At 37.4% G+C, this 16,248-nt stretch overlaps 1 protein-coding gene across 1 annotated transcript in view; it reads right to left on the reverse strand.

Moving 5' to 3' along the window:
• Window positions 1–3,125: 3,125 nt before the first annotated feature.
• The window catches only part of LOC126236976 (aquaporin-11), a 234,642-nt gene continuing 221,519 nt past the window's right edge, over window positions 3,126–16,248 (reverse strand). The window contains exons 5-6 of the mRNA XM_049946694.1: window positions 9,453–9,591; window positions 3,126–4,502 (exon numbers count right to left, since the gene is read on the reverse strand). Of these exons, the coding sequence (XP_049802651.1) occupies window positions 4,303–4,502; window positions 9,453–9,591 (339 nt within the window). The 3' untranslated portion in view covers window positions 3,126–4,302. The remainder of the gene's footprint in view (window positions 4,503–9,452; window positions 9,592–16,248) is intronic.

Genomic DNA, 16,248 nt, shown 5'->3' on the forward strand with positions numbered 1-16,248 from the left:
GAGCATGTAAATGGGAGATGCTATTGCCTTCGGATGTTTCCTAGTACATTCCAGAAGTCAGTATGTACCTGGATCATTTCAAAGGTATTATGTGTCAGGATGAAATATTTTACCCAAAAACAATCAGTAACGTCAAGTTGATTCTCATATGTGTATAACTTGTCCTTAACTTATAATGTCACTACCAGAATGAGCAATGTCAAAAGTCTGATGTATAATTTTAGGACTACTAATTTCTTAACTTCTAGCATTGTATGCACACTAACATGTTATGGAAAGGTACATTAATTTTGATCTACCTTATGTTTCATTTTAATTTCCAATGTTTAGATGTGTGAACAGGAAATCATTCTTATTTTGTCACTCCTTGCTCTTGCTGTAACCAAATTATCCTTTTTTTGTGGACATACATAAGTATCCAGAACTATCTCCATTTGAAGGTTCTCATAGTCATTTCTCACAGCAGTTACACTGCATTCAGATTTTTGTTGATGTCACAGTCAAATGATAGGAACATTATCACTATATTGACTGAGCAATTGAAGCTTTGTGATTAGCTGGTGTGCATATACAAACATCAAAAAAAGTTTTGCATCACCCCAGTTCCCAGAACTCCTGAAGACAGATGATTACTGTGGATATTGTATCACAGACACAGTCCCTTTGACTGTTCAGAGAGCCGTTAAAACCTCCCAAAGATGTAAAGAAGCATGCATGGGCAGTGCCTGTTAGATGGAGGGGTCCGACAGCCAATCAGTTCCAGTCATTCCCCAAGGAAGGAGGTACACGGCTTGTGTTGTCTGCAGCTCAACCATGCCTAGATGGTCAATGCCACAGTTTGATCATGTCCGCATTGTTACTTCATGCCAGGAAGGGCTGTTAACAAGGGAAGTGTCCAGACTTCTTGGAGTACACCAAAGTTATGTTGTTTGGACATGGAGGAGATACAGAGAGACAGGAGCTGTCGATGACATGCCTCACTCAGGTGGCCAAGGGCTACTACTGCAGTGGACAATCGCTACCTACAGATTATGGCTTGGAGGAACCCTGACAGCAACGCCACCATGTTGAATAATGCTTTTCGTGCAGCCACAGGATGTTGTGTTATGACTCAGACTGTGTGCAATAGGTTGCATGATGCACAACTTCACTCGTGACGTCCATGGTGAGGTCCATCTTTGCAGCCACAACACCATGCAGCCCACTGTAGATGGGCCCAACAACATGCCGAATGAACCGCTCAGGATTGGCATCACGTTCTCTTCACTGATGGGTGTTGCATATGCCTTCAACCAGACAATTGATTCAGATATATTTGGAAGCGACCCGGTCAGGCTGAATATCTTTGACACACTGTCCAGGAAGTGAAGCAAGGTGGAAGTTCCCTGCTGTTTTGGGGTGGCATTATGTGCGGCCGACATATGCTGGTGGTGGTCATGGAAGGTTCTATAATGACTGTATGATATGTGAATGCTATCCTCCATCACTTAGTGCAGCCATATTGGCAAGGCATTCGTCCTCATGAACTAAAACCGCACCCCCATCATGCACATCTTGTGAATGACTTCCTTCAGGATAATGACATCGCTCGACTAGAGTGGGCAGCATGTTATTCAGACATGAACCCTGTTGAACATGCCTGGGATGGATTGAAAAGGGCTGCTTATGGACAACGTGACCCACCAACCACTCTGAGGGATCTACGCCAAATCACCATTGAGGAGTGGGACAACCTGGACCAACAGTGCCTTGATGAACTTGTGGATAGTATGCCATGACAAATACAGGCATGCATCAATGCCAAACGGACGTGGTATTGGGTATTAGAGGTACCGGTGTGTACAGCAATCTGGACCACCACCTCTGAAGGTCTCGTGGTATGGTGGTACAACATGCAATGTGTAATTTTCATGGGCAATAAAATAGGTGGAAATGATGGTTATGTTGATCTCTATTCCAATTTTCTGTACAGGTTCTGGAACTCTCTGAACTGAGGTGTTGCAAAACTTTTTGATGTGTCTATATGTATTTCATCATCACTTAAATTGAGTGATTCTATTTATACTAAGAGTATATGTTAACAAAAATTAAGAATTGTCTAAAGAATGTTACAAAAACCACAGTGGGTATCACTTTCATTTGAAGTTACACAATAACTGGAGTGATAAATGTCATTATCAGTAGATGCAGTTTAATATTAAGTGCAGAGTTCTCCAGTTGTTCAAATCAGGTAAACTATTGAGGTAAGTATGCTTACAACATTGCATGCCTTTTGAGGAAGATTTTGGCTTAAATTTTACATGTACTTCCACGGAAGGAAGCAAATGGCTGCAAGGCTTGATGCATTACTAATGTCTGTGCTCATGATTTTTAACAAATCCTTAAACAGCATTTGAAACACTGGTAGCTATAATTACAGGCATTTCATACTGTGTGCACTTCTCATAGCTGAACTGAGTAAAAGAGTGACTAATGTGTATTTTTCTTACTGTTAATTGACATTTCAATGTATATGAACTCATGAAAACAATATTTAATATTGACTGAATTAAAGCAAACCCTTTACAGATGCATTTGTCTTTGTTGTTGTGGTCTTCAGTCCAAAGACTGAAATTAACTATTTCCCTATGCCTCAGCATAAGTCCTAGCAACATATCTCTTCTTTAGTCTCATTATGCCACAAGTTTCTTTTCCTCCTACTTTGATTCAGTATCTCTTCATTAATTATCCTATCTACTCACCTAATCTTCAGCATTCCTCTGTAAGCTTATGGAGCTGTAATTCACTTCCTTGCATTGTGCTTCATCCTGTAATTGTTTCATATGGAAGTTCAAAGATTGTAACTTTCTTGGTGATTTATTGATACTTCTTAAACCTGTCACATGAAAGAAAGTGCACTGATTCTTTGGTGCTGCTATATCTGTACCATATACTGCTACTGTTCACATTTAATCAGAAGGAAGATAAATTTGCATTAATACAACCTTTTAGACCATGAGCCATTTTTGCAAGTACTTACAAACATATTTATTTGGTAAAGTGCCAAATTCATACTTACCACATTTTTTTACCTTAGAATTTTGAACCATTTTTTATATTGTAGAAGAGCCAAGCATGTTGTTGGATATTAATAATATGGTAAACAAGTTTTTCTTTCTTTATTAGGGTTTTAAAAAATAACATGGTCTTTACAATTGGCAAGTACAATGTGCAGAAAATAAATAGAACTCTTATATAAAGTAATTGCAACAACTGTACAGCATATGCAATTGATGGGTAAAATCTCCAATGCTTTTGGCACACAACTCTTTACTTTTGCCACATATGTTATTAATCCAAAATGATATCTCTCAAAAAATAAAAATGTGCTTATATTATGTTGACAGTGCACTTGAAATGAAGTTAATGATCTGTAACCAGAATTTTTTGTTTCAGAAATGCACAGTTGTATCTTGCATCTAAGTTGGCAGTAAGAAATTGTATTAAAATGTGGCATCTAAGTTGTAATTGTGTTATTTATTATAATGCATATCAATGCATTGAGGAATTATTGGCAATTTAACTTTGTGAAGACCACATTAACTGTGAATAGAAACACCACTGTTATCTACTACATAAAAAAGTAAAAACTGGCAAGGGTTGTACTTATTTTGTTATGGTGCACTGCTAAATGCCTTACTAGGATGAACGAAGTTTTCAGATTTAAAGATAGTTCATTGTGCTTAGTTTGTGTGCATTGGAGCAATGCTGTACATAATACTTCATAGAAAAAATGGCTGGATGGCAGAACAGAACTAATGCTCAGTTGTGTCCATTAGTACAGCTGTGCTGAATGTCTCAGTACCTCTTTGGTATAACATTATTGTGCGAATACTGCTTTGTATATTTCAACGTACAAAATAGGCAGTTGTCATTGGTTGGCAGTGAAAGTATCTCATTGTCATCATTCACAGATTCTCATCATTCGTGTCCCGTTTTTCAGGCATCGTTCGAAAATTATAAGTCAACATTTTTGCACTCACTACAAAGGGTTACCTCAACTTTTTTCTTATAAAGCTGAAGTCATTGCTATGACTTCAAAGGAAAGGGAATTTTCTTGCTGACATTCCAGAAATCTTATTTTCTTAAACTGTGTTTGCTGTATGCACAGCAGTATCTCTGGAAAACTACAGTAAAACAATTTTACTGATACTGAGAAGTGACAAGTAATTGTAACAAAAGTTATTCGGAGTGACATATGATGCCTGTTTACGTGGAATAGTCCTGTATTAATTAATAACCACAGGAGGCGTGCCTTTTTATTCATTCTTCCTTCTTCTTGGTTCCAGTGAACAGAAGTTGTTGCACAGTAGGGTGATTGTAGAGGTTTACCGAAGCTGCGGCTCCAAGGCAGGATCCTACCCAGTAAACAATTATGTGCTCTTCGTATGTATTTCCAGGGCAGTCATATTTAAGTGATGAGGCCAACACTGGGTTGAAATAGCCACCTGTGTAGTTGAATGCTGAAAACCAACAATTTTTTGAGATAGTGTGTATTTACTCTTTAGTAGAGTATAGATTGAAATGAATATTTGTGACAATTGAAACTATTTGCTGGAACAAAACTCAAACTTTATACTTTCCTTACATGGGCAATACACTACCAACTCAGATCCTTCAGTATGGCTCATGAATCTTCTCAGGGCTTCAGCTAATTTGGAAGTTGTAAAGAGGAACTAGTGACAAGGTGAAGCGTTGAATCAATCAGTGGTCAGTCCTCAGGTAGCACAGTTGGTAGGATGCTGTCCAGGACAGGCAGATACTTCGGAAGGTATCTTGGTCTGGCACACAGTTTTAGCTTGTCACAAATATTCAGCAAGTTTGTGTCTTCATTGTGAATTTCAAAAATAAGGAAATCATACTAAGACCCATTGTTTAATTTTTTACATTGCTTAGTATTAATTATGTGAGATATTGATGCAACTTTTGATGAAATAAATTGATCTGATGTAGATGGAGGACTAATGCAAACAATTAAGGTTATAATGGTTCCATTTAAAAAAAAAAGTATTATAATATTATTCACAGAGTGTTAGTCTGAGGTTTTATATCAACATTATGAGAATAAATGTTTTATCTTTTTAAGGCTCTGAATATTTTCTGAGACTGACATGCCTTGCCTTTTAATATGGGTGTTGTAAACCAATAAATTTAAATGAACTGCAGTTGTGAATTTTTTTATATTGGTTAACTTCATCTCCGAATCTTCTTCCATCTTCACTTGCTCTTGATCTTGCTACAAGCAGAAATTTACAGATAGTATAATGGCCAGTCATATCTTTTATCATACTGGTATGTCTGTTCTTTTCAGCATAGGTAGTGGCCCTCAAGGTACTTGTTGGATAAAGACTTCAGTCTAACTACACATACATACAAATAAACACACAGATGTGCTAAACAAAACTGTTCCAGTTAAAAATTGTGGTAAAGGAAACAACAAATAAAAATGAAGAAAAGTGTGTGTGTGCGTGTGTGTGTGTGTGTGTGTGTGTGTGTGTGTAAAATGGAGAGAAAGAGAGTCTAAAAAATGAGCAATACATCTTAAAGCGGTGCAGTTTTCTGAGTGGGTGTGTGTCTTTCCTCATTTTTTTGTATAACTATATTTTACTTTTTTTATTCACTCCGCCTTTTGTTTCTTTGCAAGGAACAGATATTGAAAAGGGTTTGTTATTTGTCTGCAACCCTGAAAAATCCTTCAGATTTTCATGTATCAGTAATGTATTACAGATGCCTGTAACTATTGATGAAAGACCTTTGAGATGTAGTTAGATTATTAAAACAGTGAATGCAGTACATCTTCATGGACTCGGGCGCATACACAGCCACATACACAAAGAAAAAGATAATCACCGCATATAGTTTAAGCAAAGCACATTAATCTGAGGCACATGATATCAATTTGTCATTCTAACAATAATTTAATCTTTGTAAGTACTGGGATGGGCCAAGGGAGATGGGTCTATAATTGGAAGTGACTTGTTCACCTTCCCTTTTGCAAATGAGTGCCACAAATTTCAGCCTTTCATAAAATACACTTCAACAAATATTTGAAACAGTAAATCGAGAGAGCTATTATCAAGTCAGCATCAGATTGTAATAACTTGATTGAAATATGATCTTACTTATAAAACTAATTGGTTTTCATTGAGCTAATGATTTTTGTGACGTCTTTAACAGTTAATTTTATGAAACAGATCATACTGGTGCCTATAAATATTGCAACTGGCAAACTTGGTGAATAGGAGTGAGTACAGATATATTGCATCCATCTCTTCCCCATTCTTCCTTGTAATGTAATTCCTTCTAGAGTTTTCATGCATAAATATTTTATGGAGAACTATTGTTGATATCCTGATCTACTATACAGTGGTGTGATATTAAGTTGTGAGCCAATATGCTGTTCTGTATAACCATTATCAATTACCTAAGATGAACTCATTACAGCATGAGAAGTTTGCCACTGTTCGTAAACAAGGAGGATAAAAGAAATTTGCAATTCCTTTAGAGGATGGCCTCACCTGTAACATGTCAAATCCATCTTGGGGCAGATCCTATATGCCACTCACCACGTCTCATATCATGCATGTTCGAATGAACATTGGGTTATTCTTCTTAACCACACATATACTGCAATATACCTGATACCAGGCAGTGACTTTGAGTTAAAAAGTCCTCCACTATATGGGAATTACACAGCATGTGTAAAAGCACAGGTTGTGATGCAGGAACGATGACATATGGAAGTTTTGGTCTGGCCATGAGTCATGCACTGATAGCCAAAGTGGTTAAGGTGACTGCTTAAGTTAAGTGAGAAAGCGGGGTTTGAATCCCAGTCTGGCACAACTTTTCATTGTTGTCATTCCCTTATACATTGGATGGTTGTTCATATGTGCAACTGGAAATAAATTTCGTGAACTGTACTGTAGTCTCTGTGATTGATATGATGGTCCCCTGGACATTAAAAACACAGACAGCAATGCATAGTTTGCAAAGTGCTCCCATGTTGGCCACAACATTGGTAATGCATTCCATTTCACCAGCAGCATGATTGACAACTGCTGGCTGATTATTGCTCCATTTGGACATGTTGCAATGCACTTCCCAATTGCATCCCATAGATGCATCCCATCCATGGGAATTACATCATGCAAACATGCAGGCCAATCCATTCACCGAATATCTTCTCAGTCCAAGGAGCTCCTCCACTTGCACTGACACCTGATGTCATTGCCATCCATAGAAATGGAGCCAGGGCCGAATGCAGCCCTGAATGGATGCACATGGAGAAGAAGTTCAGAGTCAAAATAATGTTGACTGCTGAGTGTTACATGTTCAAGAATAAGGTCATGCAACATTATGTCCACCACACCATAACACTTGGACCACCAAAACTATCATGTTTGACAATTTTCCTGGGTGCATTATATGTTTCCACCTCTTGCCATATGAGAGTAGACCAAGAATCACTACTGAATCTGCTTACATCTGAGTAGAGCACATGATCCCACTCCTCTGCTCTTGGCACCATCAAAAATGGTGCCATCATTGTATGGACATCACAATGTATTGGTCATTGACAAAGTGAGTCCCCCACGAAATCACTGTGCCACTGTGGAGGGTGCAGTACATTTGACAAGGGTTCCTTGTTGTCTGTTGCACAATGTACCAATCATAAGCCACTGTAGCTGACCATGTTCAACCATATTCTCTCCTTTGAGCAACAGCACCTACGGTTTGGAACACTCCCTATGCACTTGAAACAATTCTGTGAGCAATACCATACTTTTGAGCCATACATATCATGCCTCATTCTTCTTCCAGTTTCCCAGTGATTCTTCTCTGTGTGAAGCTGTCCAAATGATGTTGTGAACACCATCATAGTGCATTGGAACTGCTTGTTGATTGACACACACTTTACTGAGAGACCTCTAGCAACATGGTCCCCCACTTTCATTTGTTTCCAGTGATAGTTAATATGCTATGTTGCTTTATCTATCTCATTGTCAAATTTTGCAGAGCAGTGTATAATGTATCTGAAACTTTTCAGTGTTTCCAGATCTCTTCGACATGTACAACACTCTTTCCTGATACTGAAACCTAGTGTTTGCAATGATTAAATTACGCTTTCAGTAAAATTCTACCAGCTGGTTTCTCCTGCTATTCACATTCACCAATCCATGTTCTCCTACTATTTTTCTTCTTTTCCTTTACTAGTACCAAACGCCAGTGCCAAATCAAAATTAAAGTTCTGTCCAATTTACTATCTGAATAATTAGTTTTGTCTTACATACTTTTTTCAGTCTATTTGCATAAACTTGTACTAGGTGGTGGATGTTGGTTCCATGTCTATCATGGCTGCTACAATGTATTAATGACACTGATCATAGTAGCTTACTCATATTTCTAATTTCTTATTCATTATTAGATCTACTTCAGCATTATCCCTGGTTGATTCTGTATTTGTAACCCTGTACCACAAGTCCTGCTCTTCCTGTCATTGCACTTACTTAATTCTTACTGTATCTAATTTCAATTTATCTCTTTCCTGTTTTAAATTCTATAGCCTACTTACCCAATTAGGGGATCTAAAACTCCATACTCTGAACCATAAAATGCCAGTTGTGTTTTTCCTGATGAGGACACCATCCTGAGCAGCTTCTATTAGAGATCCAGATGGGGATCACTCTAGAGAATGCTATCACCATTAAGCCATACAGTTAAGAATGCAGGGCCTTGGGGAAAATGACGTCTGTAGTTTCACCTAGGTTTCAGATGTTCATCATACTAACATAACAATGGCTAATGTTACAAAGCCAGATCAGACAACCATCCTGAACATCCCTGAAACTACTGAAAAATCTGCCACACTTATTCAGTGACCACAGGTTTGTTTGATCTGTTCACAGATACCCTTCCATTGTGATTGCAAATGTGGTACAGCTACCCAAGCCACCCCATCTTGGCAATGTGAACAGTTCATGGGGGAGGAGTGGGGGTGTGCAGGGGGGGGGGGGGGAGGGGAGGAGGAAGATAAACTTAACTCTGCAATAAACTCCAAGGTACCATAAAAAGTTGTCAGTTGGCTGCTGCTTCATCCTCTGCCTTAGCAGCATTGAACAAAGTGTTTAAGAGAAAAATCATCAACAGAATCTTCTCCAGCCATCAGTACTGGTTTTCCAAATTATAAGCATTGCTTAACCTTCAAGAACTTTATTAGTTGTCATCAAGAGGGTATATGAGCCCATTCTATTTATCTTATTTGCTTTTTAAAATTTTGTAGTTGGTATATGATTTAATTTAATAGCAGCTCATACAGTGTCGCTTGAAGATAGCAGTCTTTTTTATCAAAGGACAAAATGGAATTGATTCTCAGCAAAAATGGAATAGCAACAGAAGGTGATGTATTTGATTACCTGCAACAACTACAGCTGTCGAAAAGAATGCATCGAGTACATTGGCTAGCGGTGTCTCCCTTTCGTTCAACGCACGTGAGACAAGTCGACAGGCACAGGTTGCTGCACCCTCTATTGCAGCACCAGTGAACATGGGTACCTGGAATGCATAATTTACTTGACATAGAAAACAATAAACATGTATCACATGTAATGCTGCTTACTTGCTGAGCGTACACTGTAATGCCCTCTTTACAAATTAGTAAACGTAAGTTACATAGGTTAAATACAATCTTTTGCAACTGTAAGAAAGTCTAGTTAAGACTAAATGTATTTCATGTCATTTTAAAGCATCTGCAGTGGTCACTGTAACAAGATAGTTTTTTCTCACAATTTTGTTTTGCTAGTATCATGAACAGTTTTCATGCTTTAACTTTGTACTATAAATAGTATTTATTACTCTCAGTTTTTTGTTTCTTACATCATTCTTCAGATTCTTCCATATATGTGGTAAATTTTAGCACACAACACTTTCACTAACATTAAATATATTCACATTTTTGTGTTGTGAAAACTACTGCAATCTCTCCATTTTGTGCACTTCGTTTTGATGGGTGGATTGTGTTCCTTTTTTGTTTATTTATGGTGGAAAGGAGATCATTTGCCATTGCTCTTTTTGACTGGTGTGTGTGGATTTATGTGAGGGTGTATTTATAGTTTTTAACTGACTGTCAGGTGTGTATTATTGCTTTACTACAGTACAATTGTGTATGATCTGTGTGCAATTCATGGGCCACAACTCACAGAGATGCACGACACACAGAACATCCCAGGGTGCCCCTGAGAACTACAACACCAAGAATTGTTTGTCGACTTTTGGCATGATCAATGTGTGGATTTTTTTCAAGATCACACTTTATTTATGAAAATGTGCACTCAAATCACCAACAAAATTTACATTTTCACACACACCATGTCTTTTAGATCATATTTCCATGCTCTTGTATGTTTTTGATACCTTATGTCAAAAGTGCTGCTGGTCTGCTCTAACTAGAGTTGGTAAATGCCAGATTTTTGGTAAATGTTGGTGTTGTCTTCCTTCTTGAGGCATTTCTGTGTTGAGTTGGTATGCTGTTTTTAATCATTGTTTCTTGAGAATGTCCCCAATTATGTACGTCAGTTTGTCTCTCTATGTGAGTGTGTACCAGCTTGTCTGTTGAATTTCTGTGTTGTGCCTTGTTGTGTAGTGGTGACTGTAATAAATCAGGATCTGACAGAACTTTAGTTCAGTTAACAAACTATATGATACCAAAATTCAAGCCAGATTTCAATTGACTTTCGTAAGTAAATTATATGTTCCATAACTGTGCATATTCATAGAGTTTTCCAGTTGCCGTGTGCAGTTTTCCAGGAAATATAATTTTCCATGTATGTATCAATATATTCTCACAATTTAATTTTGCACAAAGAAAAGTGGTTGGCAAATAATTAACAGGAAGTGCTCTGAAAACAAATCGACATTATTTTTACTATTTTTATCATTCAAAATGCAGACAATGCAAATGTTCCTACTTATATTTTTATTTATTTGACTGTCATTATGTGATCAATATTGCAACATAATAGGAAGTTTCCAATTTTTATATTTGGTACTTTTGTAATCTTTGTTATCAGATATTATTGGTAAAAATCTTCACATAATTATGTATCTTCAAGAGACATTCTGTAAACTAAATCTAATATATAATTCAAAAAACAGAAGTTATCTTAATATTATTTTGACTTATGGAATGTTCTGGAACAAAGTACTTAAAAAACTAAACACTGCCCAAACAGGCCATGAAGACCCAATGGTACTGACCACCTGCTGTGTCATGCTCAGCCCACTGATGTCACTGGATGCAGATATGGAGAGGCATGTGGTCAGCACACTGCTCTTCTGGCCATTTGTCAGTTTACGAGATTGGAGCTGCTACTTCTCAGTCAAGTAGCTCTTAAGTTTGCCTCACAAGGGCTGAGTGAACCTCGCTTGCCAACAGTGCTCGGCAGACAAGATGGTAACCCATTTAAGTGCTAGCCCACACTTAACTTAGGTGATCTGACAGGAACCAGTGTTACCACTGTGGCAAGGCCATTGGCTGAACAAAGTACTTATGAGATCTGATTGGCACCAATTGCATCAGACTAATTTCCACTCGTGTTCAGTTCTGGTCAGACTCATACTTACAGCTTTTGACATGGCTTGGATTAACACAGAGAAACTCTTTGCAATTGATGTTGAGTTCTAACTTTTGCATCAGACTAATTTCCACTCATGTTTAGTTCTGGTCAGACTCATACTTACTGCTTTTGACATGACTTGAGTTAACACCTAGGAACTCTTTGTAATTGATGTGGAGCTCTAAATTTTATGTTTTGATATTTACTTGTGGCATTTTGAAAAGATGTAAAATGTGTTGTGAAAGAATGAATAAAAAGCATTTGAGACAGAAAAATTATTATCTCTGTGTCATTTTAAACTTTGGACCACAAACTGGACATTATGCAACATTACTACACAGTTAGATACTGATAACTTTTGTTATGTTTTGATGCTACTTTCCTTCAGCTCAAACACCCATTGCCTGTTAAACTGATACAATGTCAACATGAATTACAAACATACAATTAGTTAAAAATTAGAATGAGCTGCATCATGGAATTGTTGGTGAGTGTGTTTGTTGTGGATGTTGTTGATGCCTGAACTTGCGTGATTTTTTATTTTATTTTTATGTTTCTCTGGGTGTTCTTATACAATTTCATATTTAGAGATTTAGCATTTTTTTTCCTGCTATCTGAATTATAATGTCCAGCTCCTTATAGTTGTTTTTGTCAAGTGGTACTATATTTAGTGTGGGGAGCATATCTCTCAGAGCTGCCTCTTTTTTGGGAGTGTGGGTGACTAGATGATTGGTGCAGTATTGTGTCTGTTGTGGTGTTTTACATGTAGCTGCTGAGTGGGTGGTTATTTTTCGTTGTGATGGATATAACTAGCAAGTTTATTTGACCTGATTGGTCCTTCTCTAAAGTGAATTTTATATTTCTGTGTAATTTGATTAACTCTATATGCAGTTGTTATATCTTCTTTTCTGGTGCATCTACAAAGCAGAGATGTCATTCATGTATCTCCACAGGCACAGTATATCGTATTTTCCTGGTTCTATTTTCTGGTAAGCGTCTAAGTCTTGTTATATTATCGTGATTGTTTCTTCAAATTCAGTTGTGTATTACATGTTTTCTGCAGCAAATGAAGCCAGTATAGTTGCATCTGGAATATATAAGTTGCTTATCTGATATAAGATACTTTTGACATTTCAGAGTGTGACTGGGCCAATGGTGAATGAATATAAATTACTGAAGACATGACATTAAGCCAAATTATGATTACCTCCCATTGCTATTTACAGTTAATTACTTTTTTTCCGAAAACACATGTGTCAAGGTTATCAATCAAAGATACGCATAAATATGAGACTGAACAATTAGCACACTGAGATATTTAAACAAATACACCAATATCACATGTGAGAAATTAGCAAAGTATGATGTTTTAACAAATGCACATTAAATAAACTGGCCACTGCAACAAATACATGTCATGGATACAAGGAACTCGCCCCAGCATCATGACATTCTGCAAAATGGAGGAAAATATTAACATAATATCTGATATAAGACACTTTGACGTTTCAGAGTGTGACTGGGCCAATGGTGAATGAATATAAATTAATGAAGTCATGACATTAAGCCAAATTATGACTACCTCCCATTGCTATTTACAGTTAATTACTGTGTTAAAAACAATGACCTGACTATAAGGTTTCTGTAGAGGAATATGACACTACAGAAATGTTGTAGACTTGTAAATAATGACAAAAAAGTGCACTCACAACACATCGCCAAATTTACAATGTTAACAGTAACCACCACCACCGCTGCTATAGGATGGGAATAGCGTAGACATGGACTTTATTTACAATCCAAAGTAAAACAAACTCTACATGGAGACCCACACGTAATGGTCTCCATGCTTATCTTGCCATAGCACACTGCTGTGCTGTGGCTCAGGAGCTATTGCTGCTGTGACAGCCCAATGTTGCCAGATACAGTGAACCATCTCGTCTCATCTTGAAAGCTGGGTAAGTATCTCCACGTATGCCGGAGACAACCCATGCAGGTAGCTGCTTTCAACAGGACTCAACATGCCTTAACCAAAAAGCAACTGCTGAAAGCATCCCCCACATCTGATAAATGAGAGAGAGCTGTGTAATAGGCTCTCTCTCTCTCTCTCTCTCTCTCTCTCTCTGTCACATGGGTAATAGCCAAGAAGCATTCCAGGCACTTGTGACAAGATTGGTGTGCTATCAGAAGCAGCCAGCAGCAAAGGCAAATGCAGACAGTCTGAAAAATGGTCTAATTTTTTTATTGCATCTCTCTAATTCCCCAGCATATTTTCAGTAGTGAGCCTTTTTTTATAATAATTACATCACAAGTGGGGAATCAACCATCAGTGTTGTACTCATTTGTATTTTCCTAAGAATGATCCTACAACTACAAAATTGGCGGGTTTGTATGATTTCTGCATGACAGCAAAAAACCACTAAGAACTGTGGTGGAATCATTAAATTTGTTTTGTTGGCATATGCAACGCTAATCTATGGTCACTGTAGGTTACGGGCTGTTCAATGACAATACTACTTATCGTGTATCACATGTCAACAGCAAGACGACTCCACACATTGGTGTAATGGTAAATGTCGTTACCTCGAGGAAGAAAAACATGGTTTCCCTATTAGGAACAAAATGTCTGTAAAGCGAAATTTTACATAGTCATTCATTACAACAGTCCAAAATCTGTCTATCGCTATAAATTAACAGGGACATTAGAAACACGAAGAATAGCAAAACGTTAATCCATACATGTCAGCTCCCCGATTCCAGCCTCCTTATATAGCATCCCCATATATGTATTCCTCATTTATAACCGAAAATTTCTCAGTAAAATACCTTACACTGACCAATGTTAGTATCTAGAGACCTACTAGTGGACATTTATATTGGGAGTGTCTTCTAGACCAAATGCAGGCCATAGTTAAGGAATGCAAAACACAACTGATGAGGGTGTGAGATGCGTGTAGGATATGTGAGCGTTTGCCTGTTTCGCAGTTCAGTTCGATAGTTGTTCATACATATGCATACGTAATCCCTGTTTCTTAGCTCTGCAGTAAAATAGGATTCTATGGAAGAGTGTCAACACCCTACTCAAGAAAATCTGCAGGGTAATTTAAGGAAACGTGCATCTGACGTAGGCTCTGCAATAGTTCTACAACAGCCATCATATATCTCTCATAGAGTCCATAGGAATAAGATAAAAGTGAGACAGATGGGACAAAAAGTAGCTTTAAAAGTATGAGGTATGTATCGCTTAACAACATGGCAAGCAGAACAGTGAGATATGTAAAGATTTAGCACATTATTAATTTTTTCTACACGCCATTTAAGAGTGGAATGACTTCGATATCGGATTTAGTGTAGAGTAGCATATATCTCTTCCATTTGCTGAAGTAACCACGAAGTCTATAAGATACATCAGTATGTTTTCTTAAGATTATGGAATAACAAGATGTACATTTAGTTACAATGTAATATCATCTTAAAGAATATTTTGAAATAAGGAAGACAGAATTTGCTGTATATCTCATAGACAGTAGTGAAGGGGGAAATAGAGTTATAGTTCTCCAGAGCAACGATCAGAGGAATCTTGCTTTTGTTCCAGTGATTTTACTGTACTTAGTACAGTATCTGCATGATATCACATTTAGACTGGAGTAGAGCATTCCCCCCCCCCCCCCCCCTCCATGGGTACTGCACAAAGTCATCCCCTTTAGTTCCTGATGGTGCACTATGCAATCTACATATGATTTTTAGAAACTTAAACAGCATACAAAATAAAACACGTGTCTGAAATCATTCTAGTGCTTCTACAAGATCAGTACTGAGAAAGTTTTTAACATCCACATACACCCTCATGGTAGGTGGTGGAGAGTACATTAAGACTCATGCTACCCCACTCGTGCAGAAGAAATTGCTGGTGGTAAATATCTGTAATTCCTCATTGTGCTCCTTTCATGAGCCATATGTGAGAGGAAGATATATATTTCACCCAGTACACTCACTCCCATTTTTACAACAATAAACTTCTCTGTGATACACAATAACTCTAATGCTGTCACCTATTAAGTATGATAGATATAGCGGAGAAGCACTGGAAGCCAGTTTTTTTTTCGGTATTCTTTCCAGCAGTGTCGGTGGTGAAGAATTCACTACTTTTGAAATATATAAAGCTGTCTGATTTTGACATAAAACTACTGATTTGGGTGAGGATGATCACATATTGTTGATCTTGCAAAAAATAAAAGAAAAAAAGGTTTGATGCTATTTACTATGTGCATATTACTTTACATGATACTTTGGACATGAGGGAAATTTAAGATAAACTGGTTTTTTGGGGGTTCTGCATAGTTTACACTGAATTAGAGAAACAAATTTGCAATTCATTGGAAATGGTCAAAGATGTGGTACATGTGAGTCTCACTCATATCACATCGCTGTGCGGTAGGTCAAGCTGCTCAAGCTGCCTCAGACATTAGCGGCTCTGTTAATGCAGATTCCAATAAAGATGATACAAGTATTAAAATAAGTGCTATAATAAAGTTGTGGAAACATATTTTCTCAATCCATTCTCTACAGTACAGTCAAATATACATTCATGGTTTTC

This window comes from Schistocerca nitens, chromosome 2 (genome assembly GCF_023898315.1).
Source record: "Schistocerca nitens isolate TAMUIC-IGC-003100 chromosome 2, iqSchNite1.1, whole genome shotgun sequence".
NCBI lineage: Eukaryota > Metazoa > Arthropoda > Insecta > Orthoptera > Acrididae > Schistocerca > Schistocerca nitens.